Source organism: Poeciliopsis prolifica, unplaced genomic scaffold (genome assembly GCF_027474105.1).
Source record: "Poeciliopsis prolifica strain line A6 unplaced genomic scaffold, Auburn_PproV2 SCAFFOLD098, whole genome shotgun sequence".
Lineage (NCBI taxonomy): Eukaryota > Metazoa > Chordata > Actinopteri > Cyprinodontiformes > Poeciliidae > Poeciliopsis > Poeciliopsis prolifica.
Window position 1 is genome coordinate 728,674 of NW_026562473.1, and position 18,371 is coordinate 747,044.

At 39.9% G+C, this 18,371-nt stretch overlaps 1 protein-coding gene across 1 annotated transcript; it reads left to right on the forward strand.

The window, feature by feature from the left end:
* Window positions 1-9,232: 9,232 nt before the first annotated feature.
* Window positions 9,233-17,622, forward strand: dnd1 (DND microRNA-mediated repression inhibitor 1). The gene is made up of 5 exons (XM_055023336.1): window positions 9,233-9,305; window positions 11,219-11,324; window positions 14,900-15,225; window positions 15,399-15,531; window positions 16,744-17,622. Exons 1-5 carry the CDS (start codon window positions 9,285-9,287, stop codon window positions 17,274-17,276), a joined length of 1,119 nt encoding a protein of 372 aa, XP_054879311.1. The 5' UTR covers window positions 9,233-9,284; the 3' UTR covers window positions 17,277-17,622.
* Window positions 17,623-18,371: the final 749 nt, after the last annotated feature.

An 18,371-nucleotide genomic window follows, 5' to 3' on the forward strand; every position in this document is an offset into this window, starting at 1 on the left:
GAAATTTGAAGGGTGGGCTATTATGTGTATTTTTTTTTCTTTTTTCTAATTCCAATGAGAGATCATCCAATTTGAAAAATAAGGAGAAAACCTGCTTAAAATAACAACCATGGAAACATACCACAGACCAATTGCATAGAGCGCCTGCAGTTGTCCAAATTAATTCCCCTGCATTAATTTCCCAGAACTGGACACAATCACACTGAAAAAATCTAACAAGATACAATATGTTTTTAAATGAGGCTTACTTTATGTAATGAGAAATTTACTCCAACAATAAGGTCAAATAATCCACCTCACTTATGCTAATATTGCTCACCATCGCTCCTTCTCAGGAGACCAGGAAACCAACTGGAGTTTGATTAAAGTGGGCTAAACACAGCTGGGGTGAGTGCATGACTGCATCATTAGACATCTAGATGTGCTAGCAACTACCAGGAAAAAAGTTTTGTAATGGCAGGAATCTGACCTCAGCTGTTCATTCAGCACACCTCACAGCCACATCGGGCACTGACTGATTTAAAAAGTGTGTTTGCTCCTTCATTACTAGTGTAAATCTGCCATTTACCGTAGCTCCTCCTCTCATAAGTTTATGCAAGACCTTAATGCCCTCACACATCTGTATGTTTTGAGGCTGCATGCTAACTATGTAATCACACAAAGTATCTCACGAGAGTTAGCTAAAGCTAAATCAGGGCATGTTTTCACGCAACATCAATAATACTAAGAATGAAAGTTTGTAAAGAGGATTCAGGCTCTGTAATGGCCTCAGCATTGATGCTAGAAGTAAAAACTGACACTGTTTGGGAAACAAACGTTACAGAAACCCAAAGAAACTTCATGACAACAGTGACGACCATTAAGACTGTCATTAATGTTCATGATACACGTCACGTTCGTGTTGCCCTTCAAATAAAGTGTTACCATCGTTTTGGTCATTTTTGTCACTGATCAATGGAAAGCACATTTCTTCTGGCAATTTTACAGCTTCAGTAACTTTTATTGTGAACACAGTAAGAGCAATAGGCAAGCAGTGAATTGACTTGTTATTCAGAAGGACGGATTACTGAGCAAGCCTACCAGGTTCAGGGGCCGAAGAGCTCCAGGGGCTCTGAAGCCTGGGGCTCTGCCCAAAGAATTTGTATCCACAAAGTTCACCAGAATCCATCAGTTAAGGTTTGTTTTCCCAAAACGTTCTCCCAGAGAAAACTCGTAGATCTCCCCCTTGACAATAATGTCTGGATGACGAAGGTTATACACAAAAATTGTTTTATATATCTGTACCCAGAAGCCACAAGACCATAAATTGCCCATGGGTTAAAAGGATTATTTTTGTATAATAAAATATGTGTTGAAAGTGTATCTCATATAGCATCCCCTGTCTGCCTACAGGGCAGAGAAAAAAGTTGAGGCTTAGGATATTTCTCCACCATCAGCCCTGTTTTCATGCTTCAGGCATTCATCCGGGTTGTATAATTTTCTGGGGCCTGTTCTGAGAGCAGCTCATTACTTATTTCAAAAAATGTATCCTTAAACTATCCATTGTGTCTCCTTTTCAGAAGATTGAACAATGAGAGAATGTTTTTCACACCTGGTCACCTAAACAACTTGGGCGATGAGAGTAAATCTGACTATGAGCAACAGGATCTTGTCTGATCAGCCTTTGTTTTGTTTTTCCCCATATGATGATTTGTTTTCTCTGAAAATATTCTGTGCTTCTTTAACCCCCTAATAGCTGGACTCCATGTTTTACCAAAGTACCCCTCCTGTTGACCGTCCTGCTTCATGGTGTTCGGCTTTGGCATTCTCTGTTCATTGACCTTTGATAACAGATGCAGAGGAGATCTTTAGACCCCACATCCCATATCATGGAGATTGGGAAGATGGCATCTCCAGTGTTCATGGGGCAAGAAGCATGGTCCATCCTGGACAAGTCAACAGTCCAACACAGGACAACACAGAGATGCACAGCACCAAACCACACACACACACACACACACCCCACACACACACCCCCACGCACACACACACACACACACACACACACAGGCATATGTTAACACAAGCACACAAGTACCCGAGGCCAATATAGAGGGAGAATAATGAAAACAACAACAACAAAGAACTGAATTACTAGCAACTTTGAAGAGCATGGTTATGTCATTCCTCCATGTTCCTTCACTTCATTCTTGAATGATCAAATCCCTCTTTTTGACTTGTTCAGAATGTCATGAGTCCAATCACCTTTCCACAGTCTTTGAACCATGTTTCTGATTTGGGATTCTCTTGTTCCATCCTCTCTGTTTCATTCCCCAAGACTAGAGGGAGAATCCATGCTGGTATCCATCACTGGCGTTGCTGCACAGCTGAATGCTTCACAGGCAGAGAAGTGTAAGAGGCCAGCACCTATCTCCTTCAGCTTTCCTGCTTTACAGAGAAGAATGGCTTTGCAGGGAATGGTCATCATTCCTCCAACACTGTGGAGATCATGCAAACAGAGGCCAGAGGCTGGCAGCCTGGTGTTGTCCTGCAGCGCTGCAGCCAAGCCTGCAAATTATGACAAACAGCTCAGTTTCATGTCTCCTTCTCTCTGCAGATGTCACAGAAGTAACACTCCTTCATCCCTTAGTGCTGCCATAACTGTTTGTTTGACAGTTCAGAGGGTTGGTATAAAGGATTATTGAAAACACAAGCTTCTGCTTGAGAAGCAACCAGTTCAACTTTTAATATAGAGCCAGATTACAATGACTGAATTCCCAGACACTTGACAATTCATATCCATTTAGATAGAATCCAAATTTGTTTCAAATCTTTTTATACCATCCTAATATTCAGACACAAGTGACTGTAATGATGTGTGGTACTATTAAGGTCAAGGGGTCGGGTAATATGTTCTGAGGAGAACCCGGTCATAGCATTCAGTTTTTGATTCTGCAGCAACCCATCATTCTGATCAAGTATGTGGCAACAGTAGACAGAAACAACAGAAAACCTCCAGCAGTACCTGCTGATTTCCCTCATTTTGTGGGAAATGAGCAGTTTTTCCTTCAGGTTAGCTTGAGAATTAAGTGTGTTTTAACTTAAATAACTTACATTACATTTAATAAACATACTGTTTTTATTCTGAGAGCAGAAAATATTAATATTTACACACACAGATGGCCCAGCCCTGAGTGAGAGCTGATCTGATCTGAATGATCACTACTCCCACAACATGGGGGCGTGTAGAATGAAGTAAAAGCAGTGATTTCTGCATGGCCTTCTTCACTTTAGGGTAAGAATCTTGATTTGAAGAGAAAATCCTCTTTGGTGGTGCAGCAGCAAAACACAGTCCTCAAGTTAATGGTCACGGGTTTGAGTCCCGGCCTGGTGAACTGTGCATCATGTCTTTCCCCACTTTCCTGTCTGACTTCTCTCAAATGAAGACCGCTAGAGCCAATAAAACCTTAACAAAACAGGGAAAATAAAGAGTGTTATGTAATAATCAAGCTTTACATCATGCTATAAAGTTATTCCCACATTAAAAACATACCTGGGGTGTTGCTTTGTTTTGCTCATGAATATTTGAGAAATTCTTGAATCTCCCATGGCAACCACCAGGGGATGCCTAAATGCTGGCTCTCACAAAGCTCAACACACCATAGCTCCTCCTCAGAGCTGCAGCCTCCAGCTAACACTCCTAAGAACGGTTGGAGACAGCATCATGGAGAAGCACTTCCTGAAGCTGGAGTGTTGAAAAGAGCAGGAGCTTCTTAAAGAGACAGAAGTCAAATTTCTTTAAGTCATTTTTGATATATACGTTTTTATAACAACTAATAGTAACAGTTTGTTGATTGTGCTAGAAAATTACATTTTGTGTCGGTAAATACATAATACTCCCACTTTAAATACTGTTCATGTCTAAATGTATTTTAAGACAGATTTTGTATTTTCTATACTGGTTTAATTCTTCATATCCATATGTGTATTTGTTTTTCCTGGGGAAATCTTGCTATTAGGAAGATGAAGAAAAAGTAAAGTATAAATTGTGGAAGTTGATGGTAATGCTCTGAGTCTGTTATGAATGTCATCAGATATATCAGTGATATCTTTATGTTTTACCAACAGTACAGTTGTATAACAACTTTACTGGGATTAGCAAAGGACTGAAGTCCCTTTACAGACTGACAGCTTGATATTTGTGATACTGATCTGACTAGCGCTGCTCATTTCCTCTCCACATCGACATCTGTTTGTAAAACCCTGGAATTTCCCTGAACTTCCCATGTTAACTGCTCTGAGGAGGCGGCAGGTGATGTTTGTCTGCCCATGTGTTCGGCCATCACTGCTGCCGTGTCAGCTGTGTATTCCTGCAGCTCCTCCTGCGTCCATTCAGCAGAGATGCAGCTCCTAATGAAATCTGAAAGAGAGGAAACAGCAAGCTGGGAGCTCTTTGAAATCTTTTTATAGTTGCCGCTGCTTTGTAGACTTCAGTTAGCTTTAGTTCAGATCCGCAGACAGTTGCTTAAAGGAGTTTGTGTTTTCAAGTCTTATCAAATGCTGACGAACTCTCGGAGTCTGGAATAATCATGAGCTCCCGTTTCCTAATGAATATTCTCAACCTGCTCTCGAGATGATGATGAGCTGAAAGTACATTTATAGAGCTGCCAAACTTTTTCATGTGCCACTGATTAGTTTTTATTTGTTTCCTTGTTTATCACTGCTTAGCGGTGTAATACGTCTTCAGATCTTTGACTCTCATTAATATGCAGCCATGTCAGCCTCCATTAATAATATTATGATACCAACTCAGTCTTTCCAAAAGGTTTTTGCTACTTTACAAAAATTTTTCACAGTTTAACAGCAGCAAAACTAGTTTTAGGATTGAAAATGTCTTTTATTATATTGATGTATAGTTTGATTAAGACACACTTAATTGCTATTAATTAATTCCAGGCCCTGTAATTAACTCAATTAAACATTTTAATTTGAATTGAGTCCCACTACTAAAAATTAGAGATGTAAACATTAAAAAACTGCATTAGTCTCTTTTATTTTAATCAAATAAAGGAGACAAATTTCTTCCTCTGGGTCTTCCTCTGGGTCTTCTCCCAGTAGGACGTGTCCAGAACATGTCACCAGGGAGGTGTCCAGCAGGCATCCTAACTAGATGCCAGAGCCACCCCGCTGGCTCCTCTTTACATGGAGAAGCAGCAGCTGTACTCTGAGCCCCTCCTGGATGACCGGGCTTTTCTCCTGTCTCTAAGAAAGAACCCGACACCCTGCAGAGGAAACTCATTAGTATCCATGATCTTGTTCTTCAGGTCACAACCCGGAGTTGTGGTGCCGGTCATACAGGGACTCAGTAGCCCATAGGACCCTCCAGCACCTATGGGAAGGTGTAGAGCTGGTCCACTTTCCTACAACCAGAACCAGAACCACATTGCTCTTCCTGAATCTGAAGTTCATTTCACAGATGAACCATATAAATTTAATTTAATTTAATTTAATTTAGCTTAATTTAATTTAATTTAATTTAATTATTTAATTTAATTATTTTATATAATGTTTGGGTAGTGACACAAAACTTATGTTCCACAGAGTTTGCAGTTTCTGTGCAGACATGTAGTTTTTGTGCAGTGATTGGATGCAGATTTATTCATAATAATAAAAACTGTCTCACCTAAAGAAGTATTTTCATATCAAACCACATTCCTACTCTTATTTTTTCCTGCCACAAAACAATCAGCTAACTTTATTACAGTCCAGTTGCATCATCAGAACCAGTGAAGCTGTGAAAGAGTCAGTCTGAAATGACTGTCAGTCTAATCAACAGACTGATTTCTCCAAATGAGGGACAGACATGCATTAATTTCTTGGCTTGTTGTGTTGTCAGAAAAGCACACAGCCATCATCAGTTTGCATCAAAATGGCCTCACTTGTGAGGAACCTGCTGCTGAACAGTTTTCCTATCAAACAGGACCATCTCTTTCTGTGGAGTTTGTTATGCTGTTGTTTTTGCACCAAAGCTCAGCCTGGCAGCTGGAAGGTGTAACTGCATCTACACACACTGGGAAAAACTGTTTTTGACAAAGTAAGGAGCATTGAAGTTACTTTTGCCCAGTGAAAACATGATGGACACAGACGGAGTTTCTGCTGGACGTAGGAGCAGGCAGTGGATGGCTAAAGCAAAGTTACTTCCCGATCCCACTGAAAACCTGAGCATGACTTAACTCTGTAAATATTTACTTTTCACAAGATTGTGGTGTATTTGCCCATAAAAGCCTTTGGAACTTATTAAATAATTGTGTTTGTTCTTCTGTATGTCTAACAAACATGTCTCCTTCTTTTTCCTCTACTTGCTTCTTCCTTGTAGACTTGTCAGGATCACAGCACCAACAGAACTTTTCAGTAAGATTCGTGTCACACAGACTGATGTTTGAAAGTGTTTTTTTTCTGTTTAACTATGATTTTATGCTTACAATTAATGAAAACATAAAAAACAGAAATATGAGCTGAATAAAAAGTATGTTTAATACTTGCTTAAATGTTATTTTCAAAGCCTGCCTTTAATCTGACAGTGGAGGCTCTTTGGCACATGGACTCTAATTTATTGAATATGACTGTGTATCAGTTAACGCAAGGTCAGAGGTCAGACAGGTCGTTGGTCCATCACAGGAGGAAACAGGAGAACCCACAGAGAACTAAGACAAGGAGAACAAAGACCCGTTTCAAAACCACAAGACTCGTTTCAATTCTTACTATTATTTTATAAATGTGGGTCTTGGATACAATTGAACGTTTATTGCTTATACTTGTAAACATAATAAATGCTGTAAAGTTCTCAAGTGAAAGCACCCAGTACAGTAAATAGTTGCAGCAGAATCATCAGAGTGACCCTGAGTTTCTCTGACCCAGAGGCCATCATGTTACTGTCAGTACTGAGGCTTCACCATGTAACTGAAGGACTCCAGGTCTGCCTCTTACCCAGCGAAAGAACGTTGATCACATGACTCACCAAAGAGAAAAAAAATCACTAACCGTCACACCTTACCCTGTTTTGTTGCTTTTATGTTTGAGAGACGTGAGAGATTTAGAAAACTGCAAACTGCTGCAGCAGAAATATAAGGTCAGACACTGGACCTTGGATTGTGACTCCATCACATTCCGCAGGGTAAAGAGGAAACAGCTACTTTAATCCACATTATGTTATTTGTGGAATTGTTGTGGTAAAAAACATCAGATCATTAGTCAGAGAGGACACTGAGTCAGCTGTTGTTCTTCATAGCAAAAGAATAAATAAACAATTTACACATATGATACAAACATCTGTCTTTGTCAAATATGCCTTAAACATTGCTGTAATTTATGGCTCATGTTTTATCAGAGCAAATAGAGGACAAAATCTGGAATGAGCCTGGAATCTAAAACAAAGATCTGCACATTTATGCAAATGAATGTTCAGTAATGAGCTGTTACCCGACTGAGTGACGGGAAGCTGGCAGCACAAACACGACAAAGGACTTTGTTTTTTCCAAGAAACTAAATAAACACTGTGTATAAATGTTTCCTGTATTTGACCTGAAAAGATGACAAATCATAATGTCACTAGATTTTTTTTTTTACAAACAAAAGCAGCAAATGTTAAAAATGATTTGTTGACTGAACATCTTCCAAGAACATTGATTCTACTTATTTTTTATACCATTATGCTTCATGTCATCAGGTAACTTTTTAATACCAAGTCTGTTGCATTTGATGTATCTGTGTCAGAATTTTTCAAATTCAGCAGAGAAGAGAGATTTATTATTTAACCACCATTCTCTGCAGCAATGACAGTGTGAGAAATTCCTGGATGACAAAGAGCAAATTGTGCGTCAGGTTTTAATTTGGAAAATTAGACGTTTTTCTTATATGGCTCAACACCGACATCTTGTGGTCTTGGTTAGCCATTACACGAGGACGTCAAATTTAGTTTTAAGAAGTCCACTGGATACATGCGTGACGTCAGCAAACGACTTCTGGAGGTGAGTTTGTGGTGCAAACTGTGAACAGGAGTTTCACCATAAACTCATCATGACAGAATCAGAACCTCACTGCTTCAGGTATGGTTCAATCCCACATTCATATAATTTGATGTAATCTGTATTTGCTGCCTGCACATGTAAACTCAACCCCCATCCAGTATGAACAGTTGAACTCCTGATGAAAATCTTTTCTCTTTTCAGCATGAGAAGAACAGCAATTAAAAGTCTTGACTCCTGATTGAAATGCACCATGAATTGTTCGGAGGAGCAGTCAATCTGTGATAATCTGTCAGATTACCACAAACTATCAGACTGAGAGACTTCAAGGAGAAACATCCAAATCTGTTTGTCTGTGATTGTTTGCTTGCAGCAGCACCTGAATGAACATGGAAATGTTTTCCTGTCCATTCTAAAGCCTTTAACGCATAGAAAGATCTAGTGTACTACATTTTATTATTATTATTATTATTATTATTATTATTATTATTATTATTATTATTATTATTATTATTATTATTATTATTATTATTATTATTATTATTATTATTATTATTATTATTATTATTATTATTATGGGAGTTACAAGGTTCTGTTCACTGTTCTGGGTCAGCCTCCTTCACTACTGTCCCGTTGTTTGCTATGTCCACCAACACAAGACGAGCTGATTCAGACGTGATTCAGGCATGTTGAACAAGGGACATGAGACGTTGTGCAGCAGCGGCCCTGGAGTTGTGGATCTGAAGACAGCAGTTCCTGTACTCTGCTTTTCCACAGACTGTTATAGCTTCACTCACTGAGCAGAAACATACTGTGTTCTATTTTGTTTATTTTGAATAAATATTAGGTTTACTTAATACAGATTATTCTTTTTTGTGAATATCACTCAAAAACAGGTTCCTCTAAATTAATGCGAAGCTGTAAAATGACTGTTTGTAGAAAAATGTCAATTTTCAAAACTCGATCATTTTATTGGCTCTTCAAATTGAACGGACCCTAAAGATTCGGTTCTTTTCAATGATAATAGTTCATGGCCCTCAGTGCAAATACATTAATTGTAGAAAATATAACATTCAAACAGATAGTGGGCCCTGCTTGGTGCATGTATAATGTATACATTAACTCTATATGTTTACTGGGTTTACTGGAAGCTGCCACGGAGCCCGAGCGCCGTGTTGGCAGTGAAGGCCCCGCCAATCAGCAGAGGGTCTGCAGGTGAGCAACGGGAAGACACGTGGTGTGGTTCTCCACTGGAGGAGCAACACAAACACGGTGCGAAAGATGGAAAACAAATGCAGCCCGGTGAGTTTTGCGCTCTGCAGGCCGCAAGTCTGCGGCTCCTGGGAATGTCCGCAAGAATGTAACTGGGAACTTTAAAGGTTCGGCCTGTCAGGGTTGTTACATTGTTTAGAGCTGGGACATTCCCAGTTCACTTTGTTCACTCGCGCTGATGCAGCGGACATGTCTGTCACGTTGTTAAAATGTTTGCTTGTTTTGCTGCTCCTCTAATCTAAACACGCCGCGGGCCTCTGGGGCCCTCAGGCCCTCAGGGACTCTGGGCCCCGTGCCGCTCACTGACAACATGTCTGATGATTTATTAAATATATAGATCTGCTGCTGATTGCAGCAGATCTTTACAGAACTTTTATTACGCCAGAACCAGCCATGATCTTCTTCAGAAGGTTCTGTATTTTCAGCCTATCAAGTTGTTTCTAGCGCAGTAAAATGTATCATCTGTGTCTTTTAAATTGATGAAACTGTAGATAATTTCTATCCATATAAAATAAAAATAATTTCCATAGGATGTTTGATTAAATAAACCTGATTTTAATTACTACCAGCTGCTGCTCTGTGGCGCCACCTCATGATCATTTTCAGTACTGCCAGATGTTTACGGTGTTGTGTGCAGATTTATCGGATAAAATAAATGGATTTAGTTCAGTAGCTCAAATCTAAACAGGAAACTGTTTAATATAGATTTATTCCACTCAGTGCGACGTGTTTCTGTCCATGTTGATGTTGATGATGATGATGATGATGATGATGATGATGATGATATGAAATGTTAACCTCAGCCCAGTTAGACCACCGACATGTTTTGGGTCTGTTGGATGAAGCTGCAGAACCCAGGGAGAACCTGTGCTTATATGGGAGAACAAGAGACTTCAGGCTGAGATTCAAACCCTTCTTGCTGCTGGTTGATAGTGTTGACAGCTATGTTTTTGAGCAGCTGCTTAGCTAATGAAAACAAACAAAAGAATCCAATTCAGAATATTAAATTGGAGTCATTTTTAATATTGATCGGTATGCATGCTGAAAGCATGTCCAGGTTCTGTGCAAGACATAAACTAAATACTGGTTCAGGGCTCACTTTGCATGACTTCCTCCATCAGTGTGCCATGACATGAAGGAGTTCGTATGTGGTTCCTCTGAGGAGCAGTGAAGACCCTGGTTATGTAATCGACCTTCAGCCCACAAGTTCTCCGTGGGTTTAATGTCAGACTGAGTGGCTGTGGACCTGAGAAAACCCACTGGACTAGAACCAGCCGGTTGACATGGTTCTCCACTGACTGGAAACATGAATTCTCTTCTTCTCCCAGCCAGCAAACTTTACTTTCATCTGAAAACAGGAGTTCAGACTATTAAATAACATCCCATGTCTGATGTTTCTGATGTCGCGTCTGGTCCAGGAATGGCCAATCGAAAGGAATGTGACAGCAGTAGAACATGCCGTGTGTGAGGCGGATCCTGAAGTCCTGACTCCAGTCTGTACTCTGCAAGCTGTAAACTCTTGGTCAGGGTTTACTCCACAATCCTCTCTAGACTGCTGTTATTAATGTTTCATTTGCACATTTGTATTCCATCTTTTTTCCTTCCACTGAAGGGGAATTTTCCAGTAACATTAGGGCTGCATGATATCTGGAATGATCTAATTGCGATATTGTTGAAAATATTGATCATAATTGAATGGTTCTTTGATAACTTCTTTCTTTATTGTAACACAATTTCCTCACCACTCTGAGTTTTGTCGTCTCAACCTCTAAAAATATACATCAAGTGTAGAGATGAGCAGCAGTCCGAATGCATGTGACTGGATGTCTCTAGTTTTAGACGGCTTGTCGCAGACGTGTCTCATTTACTCAGAGTGGTTACTGTTTCCTGTTGGTTGGTGAGGTGTTGTGAACAACGCGGTCCTGCTGTGTTTTGACTGTCAGGTGCAGAACATTAAGCGAGAGCAGGCTCTGAAAGCCTGGCTGGAAACGACCAACACCAAGCTGACCCAGGTCAACGGCCAGAGGAAGTACGGAGGACCACCTGAGGGTGAGACGCACAGCCACACTGGGACACATCATATCAACGCGTTAGGCAGACAGCTGTAAAAAGAAAACAATTTGCCCCTTTGCAGATCTCTTCTGCTGTTTTTATCTCTTCTGAAAAATTTACATAATCAAATTTGAATCGGAGATGGGGTGATTGAACCAAAACATCAATTTTCAAATAAGAATTTTATTCATATTATTTTATTCGGAAAAAGTTATGCAAGCCAACCTGATCATACGTGAAGAAGCTAACAACCTAAACCGTCTAACTAATTGTGCCACCAACAGCTGACATCATAATGAGTCTTTAACATCACTGAGAAATGTCGACTCTCTCCTTTATAGAAATGTTCACATTCAGCTATAATGGAGGGTTTGGAAGTATTAACAGTGTGTTTTCGGTCAACCTACAATACCTGAATTGGATTTTAAGTCCAGACTTTCGCTAGACCCCCTTCAAAGCTTAATTTTGTTTGTTTTTTTTTTCCTTTTTGAGTCATTCAGAGTTGACCTTGCTGCTATACTTTGGATCAATTCTCCTGCTGCGTAACCACCGTGTTTGATTCTCAGTATGAGATTCACTTTTGTCTTTTCACTCCTCTGATTATTTCCCAGAGGTCTTTGGAATCATCAAGATGTTTTTGGTGAAATGTCTGTGATGTGTTTTGGTCAGCTGTGGTTTTGACCAGTCTCTTTTTCTCATTGTTAAGTCATGAACTCTGACCTTGCCTGAGGAAAGTGAGGCCTGCAGAGTATTAGATGTTGTTTTTGTGACCTCCAGGTTGAAACATTGATGTGCTCTTGGAGCCATTTTGGTTTACTGACCTCTGCTGGCTCTGTTTTCTGAGGGAATGTTGCATCATTCAGGTTTTCTGGAGGGCAGAAAGTGTTAACATCATTACAGTAAACACATACTGGACATTTTCCTGACTGATACAGCAGAAAGAAGTTATTCAAACATATCTAATGGTGGAAAGGAAAGCTATTTTGATGGAGCGGGTCAGACATGAGTCTTTCTCCACAGGAAGCTGAAATACTGAATGTCTTTGTTTGAATAAAACTAAGACATTAGCTGATGAAACGACTAACATGTTTCTGCTAAAATGGAGGAAACTATTGAAGGGTTCAGGGCTGAACTTGGATCATAGGATTCTTGATTGAGCAGTTGGATGGATTTATGTGGGAAGGAACTTTTTTATTTAGTGTCTTGTTGTTTTATGCTCTGTGTGGTCTTGTGTATTGAGTTTGTAATATAAACATGTTGGAAATTAAAAAAAAAAAAAAAAAGCCTTCATAGCCCTTTCCAGTCTGGTGTCAGTGACTTTGTTCTTCTGTTTTTGATTTATTTTTTTCAGATGTTGCTTTTTGTGATCCTCACAGAGGCTTATTTAAATAATTACATCTGCTAATGAGGTAGTAATCAGGCCTCGGTTTGGGTTGTGAGAGGGAGCTCACTATTCACAGGTTGGCTTTGATTGTTTTGTCCTTTATGACAGACATCCTCTTTTTAAACCTACTTATATTTACTCCAGTTTTAAAGCTTTATCTTGACTATCTCAAACATTTAGGTGCGACAAAGTGAAAGCTTTTTTCACACTGCTGAGGGTCCGTTCCAGTGTTCAGGCCTGCCAAGGTTTTACCTTTGTTTCCAAGATGTTGACATTTTTCTCATTCTCCTTCAGCTGCTGTGGTCTAACACTGTAGCAGAGCGATGTGGGCCTCATGCATGGTCAGACTTATAGAATGTTAAAGCCGGCTTTTCTCGTTATTTTCATTTTCTGTTCCTCAATAAATTATTTTTGTTTATTGCTCAATGGTTATGGAGGGTCATCTTGATGAAATGAATGGACCTGACTGGCCAGAGTTGATCTGGCTGTGGAGAACAGTCTTAACTGTACTTAACTGTCCCTCTGCTGCTTCTGCACAAAGACATGTACTTTTCATCTGCCCACAAGGAAGATAAATTTGTCTGTCTGGAAGTATATGCAGTTATAATGCTGTATAAACATAATGTCATCTTACTATACTTGTTGCTGTATGAAAGAATAAGAAGGTCTGATATTCTGCATTGATAAAATTTGGTTTCATTTTAGATTTAGCAGATTTAGAAATACTATATTTGGTCAGTCTATATTTTATAGTTGTGGTATATATATATATATATATATATATATATATATATATATATATATATATATATATATATATATATATATATATATGGATTTACATATTTTATGGGTATAATTTAATATCAGGATAAATAATTGTTTTTGTTTTTATATTGAACTAATTAGACCATGTTATATATTGTTTTATATTGTGCAAATAGCATAACACTGTGGTATTCAATATAATTTTACCATGTCTAACACATAAACATGAGTAATGTAGGAGATAATAGGATTATCTATTAATTTTTTTTCCATTGGGGAGGCAAAGGTGATGTATTTAGTACAATAACTCAGCAGCAAAAGAACATATATTTTGTTTGGCAGTAAACATCACAAATACTGATAAATGTTTTACAATGAAAATTTTAAAAAGATCTTGTGCTGAGAACTTGTGATGTTGTAGATAGTTCCTATGATTGGTGGTGATTGTCTGCTGTGTTGTGGTGACCTCACAGAATTCATATAAAGAGTAGCAGAATAACCTGCAGAAAACACAGAACAACCACACTATGTGTCTCTGACTGCTATTCATTTAGCCTCTAGAGAGGTAAATAGAGCTGGATACCCCAGAAGAGGTGCTGCACAATATATTGCTACTATAATGTCACCAGGAATCTATATTGTCACAGAGAACTGTTTGGCGTGCAAACATTTTGTCTAAAATGTTTCTACAAATAGGAATTTTCTGAGTTGGTAACAGCACAGACTTTTAACTGCAATCAGCAGACGTGACCTTATGGACGGGTCAGTCAGTCAAACCTCTAAGATTGGAGGAAAACGAGACAGTGGCTGACTGTTCAACCCTTGAATAAATAAATATACTTTTTTAGTCCCAGAGGGAACAGTAGATATGATCGGCTTCACATGCATGTATGGAAAATCACACAGCAGGTCTTGATGCTCAATTAAAATTAAAATTTTCTACAAAAATAACTTTTTATTCATTTTATTTTTGCGTGATTGTGACTAATTAAGCACAACTGCAATCAGATTTTGATCTGAGCGGTTTGCGAGCCCAAAGACTGATTGTGTGGGAGAACAAGGCAGACGTCAGCGCTCGTCTATAGAGATAACAATGCTCTGGATGGATTTTAAAGTTTTTCAGTCATTGAGCTGACACAAATTGAATTTTTGGGGGGATCAAAAGATCAAAATTGGTCTGTTTATTCTCCCGTAAAAAAGTCTGATATGCGTTGCATTTGCCTGGTGTGTGAACGTAGCCCCAGTTGTTGAACTGGGATCACAAGCTGAATATAACCTCATCCCGTTAACACAACTTTAGCTGTTTCTTTCTGTGTGTGCACTTCCCCCTGGAATGTAGCTAAATGTTTCTAATCTTTATATTTTTCCGGGTGGCAGTGCATCTGCCACTGAGCCTCAAAGCCTTGTCTTCTTGGTTTAGGGTGGGACGGTCCAATCCCAGGCGAATACTGTGAGGTCTTCATCAGCCACATCCCTCGGGACGCCTACGAGGACCTGCTCATCCCCTTGTTCAGCTCTGTGGGTCCTCTCTGGGAGTTCCGTCTCATGATGAACTTTAGTGGCCAGAACCGGGGCTTTGCCTATGCTAAATACGGCACACCAGCCCTTGCCACCGAGGCCGTCCTCAAGCTGAACGGCTACATGCTGGAGCCCAAGTGCTACCTGTGTGTCCGCCGCAGCACGGAGAAGAGACACCTCTGTATTGGAAATCTGCCGGCTGCCACTAAACAAGAAGACCTGAAGCAGGTCCGGTCGGTCAGCCTGTTGGGAGTGACATGTTGAATTTACTACACAACTTATTAAAACTAAAGAACAAGAATGCACTGATCAGAAATGAATTTATTCAGATTATGTACCAATATACAAGGTTTTCTGGAAGGTAGGTGGGACTGATAAGTGTGTGTGTGTGTGTTTTCAAGGTGCTGCGGCGGCTGGTGGAGGGGGTGGAGAGGGTTTCTCTGAAGACCGGTCCCGGCATAGACGGGGTCTCTGCTATCATTGCCTTCTCCTCCCACCACACCGCGTCGATGGCCAAGAAGGATCTAGTGGCAGGTAATCTAGAGTCCAGTCCAACTTTTGGTCTCTTAATGATTTAACACATTTTGTCATTCTACAGAAATCCATACCACTTCCAACATATTCAGTTATTATTTGTGTTTTGCTACAACTGTATTTGATTTGTTTAAGTTTGTTTCAGATGGATCAGATATTTATTAAAGCTCCAGGGTACAACTTTTATAAAGAACTTGTTAAAACTGTCTGCACATCCTGGCTATTTGTGATAAGATGAAAAATCTGATCTTCTCCCTGAGCTATTATTCTTGTCTGAAGAAATGCAGTGATAGCAACCAATCTGAGCCAGGAGGAGGGACTGGGTGCTGTCCATCAACACCACGTACTTGCTGCTAAACGTGCAAAAGGTTGAAAAATAAGTTTTGACAAATGTAAATCTGAAAAGTTTTTTGTCCATTTCTATTCATGCACCCCAGTAAAAACCAGACCCTGGTTCTGACTAGGCTTCATACAGTCTGAACCCTCAGCTTTTGAGAAACCATCACATCCTAGATGTGTGGCTTCTGCTGAAGTTTAAACGATTGTCTGATTTTACCCAATCACTAATGTTTGGTCATGTGAGGTGCTGTAAACTTTCTGCATACAGCACAGGAAAGGATGTGATGTAAACAACAATCCCTCACTGTGAAGAGAGAAGTATCATCTTTGCCAGCAATAAATTGTTTCAAACATTCCTCTTGTTCCAAATTTAATAGCAAGCATGTCCAACACAAACTGAATGGCTTCCTTCACTTCATCAGCTGCCTTTGCTAAAACTGCAGATGGAGCCCAATTTGAAACCAGGGCAGAAAATTAAACTCATCGTTCACAATTTCTCCTTCTGTTTGCTGATTGGCCAGGATGAAATTCGACCAGAGAAATCAAGCTCAATGGGAGAAATCCAAGACAGAGCACTGAGAGAAATTGAGCAAAATAGTGCAAAAAGGCTAATATTCAGTCCCACTTGAGTCAATACTTTGCAAGATCACTTTTGACTTTTCTAGCTAATTCATTGTTTCAGTTCTCCCCTGAAACAATGAATCATTTTCCTTCCATGTCAGTCTTATTTTCCTTTGTGTCATAAAAATCCCAATAAAACACAATAAGTTGTGGTTTTATTGTTTGTATATATACTTTTGGAAGGAGCTGTTTGTGGTTTTTCTATGTGTGACGGAGAAGATCTGTAGATTAACATGTCTACTCTGTGTCTAGAATTCAAGAAGCGATTTTCATTGGAGATTTCCATCAAGTGGGAACCAGGAGAGAACCTGAGCTCCAGCCAGACATGTTCTCTTCCAGCCCCAAAGATTCTGCTGCAGCCATGCTTCGTGCCCTGCAGCCAGGCTGTCTCTCACCCTTCAGCCCCGCCCGTCTCTCCAGGATTCTGCAGGGCGGTGGGGGAACCAGTCTCCCCCCTGCACTCTCATGTGTGTTACCCCCTCCCGACCTCGCACCACCCCCAGCGACACATGGTCTGTGCGTCGTCCCCAGTGATGCTCCTCCGTGAGGTTTGTGAGGCCAACGGATTTGGCCAGCCATTCTATGAGCTACACTACAGTTTGGCCAGAGCAGATGGCTTCGTCAAATTTACCTACAAGGTTCTGATCCCAGGCATCAGCAGCGCCTTCAGGGGGAAGGTCATGGTGCTGCCCGGACCCAATGTCAGAGTCATGCTGGAGGAGGCTCAGCGGGCCGCCGCTCAGCAGCTGCTGCAGAAGATGTTCAAAAACCAGCAGGTGGCCTGAACACTCCACCGGCTTCCAGTTGTAACGTTCCTGTTTCACATCTATGGTTTACTGAAAAAATAGATTTCATTCTGTATCATTTCTTCTTTTCTGCATGTTTTTAATAGTGTTGGTTAACTTGTGTGTCCAGTTTGAGTTTAAGAAGTTTGTTTGCATGTTTTTTTTTTTATATAATTCTTGTTTTATTCTTGCTGTGTTCTGAGTTGCTCATTTTAATAAAAATGAGATTTGCTAAAAATAAAAAAAGGTGGTATTTTAAAATGTACAATGAAGCTTTAGGTCCTAAGTTGTGTTTTTTACCTTAGAGCAGGGTTTCAAATTCATTTTCATTTCATGTCACATCAAGATCATGACGGTCTTCAAATGGTCAGTTGTGGCAGAATGTATTGATAAAACTTCAAATATTAAAGCTGTCTCTTAATTCAATGAGGTCTAAAAATTAACATTCTTTCACATTTAAGTAGTTAGGTACTGTACACACAACTCATTTGATTTGACTGATAAAATGTTCAAAGACACAACTGTTATCTTGAAGGTTAAAGCTTGACTAGAGGGCCACAGGAACATTTGAACTGAAAGGCCAGGTCTGGCCTGCAGGCTTTGGAGTTTGACATTTTCCAGAAAACTTCATGATGAAAGTTTCTTCCATTACATCCAGTATAATGGCTTCTCCACATCTGGAAGTGCTGTAGAGCTTATTATATCCTGCAGCTTTAAGATGTATCACCTGAACCACCGTATCAACATTCGTCCAGCTCTGAGAGGCCTGGTGAGGAGGCATTCATTAGATCCAGGTGTGTTGTATGGGGGACGTACTGAAAAGCTGCAGGACTGGGCACTCCTGTTTCAGATGAAATGTAAAGCTGGGGTCAGGAACCAAAAGCTGCTTGACTCCATGCAGTTTTCAGAAACAGTCTTTACATAAGAAATATAAACTTCTGGAAAATTACACCTTTTGGGGTTTTTTCAGATTTTTGGCACAAGTGGCCTCTAATGAACATTAATTAGACAGGAGAGAGAGAGGACTGTGCTCTCTGCACTGTACCAGCTCAGATAGGCATGTTTTACTTTCTGCTGTAAATGTGTATTTTTTCT

What these genes read in the sequence shown, in the direction of transcription:
- dnd1 (XM_055023336.1), top strand. Translation starts at nt 9,285, where the DNA reads ATGGAAAACAAATGCAGCCCG. An exon ending in AACAAGAAGACCTGAAGCAG is followed by an intron (nt 15,226 to 15,398) that starts GTCCGGTCGGTC and finishes TGTGTTTTCAAG; the next exon opens with GTGCTGCGGCGGCTGGTGGA. An exon ending in CAAGAAGGATCTAGTGGCAG is followed by an intron (nt 15,532 to 16,743) that starts GTAATCTAGAGT and finishes CTCTGTGTCTAG; the next exon opens with AATTCAAGAAGCGATTTTCA.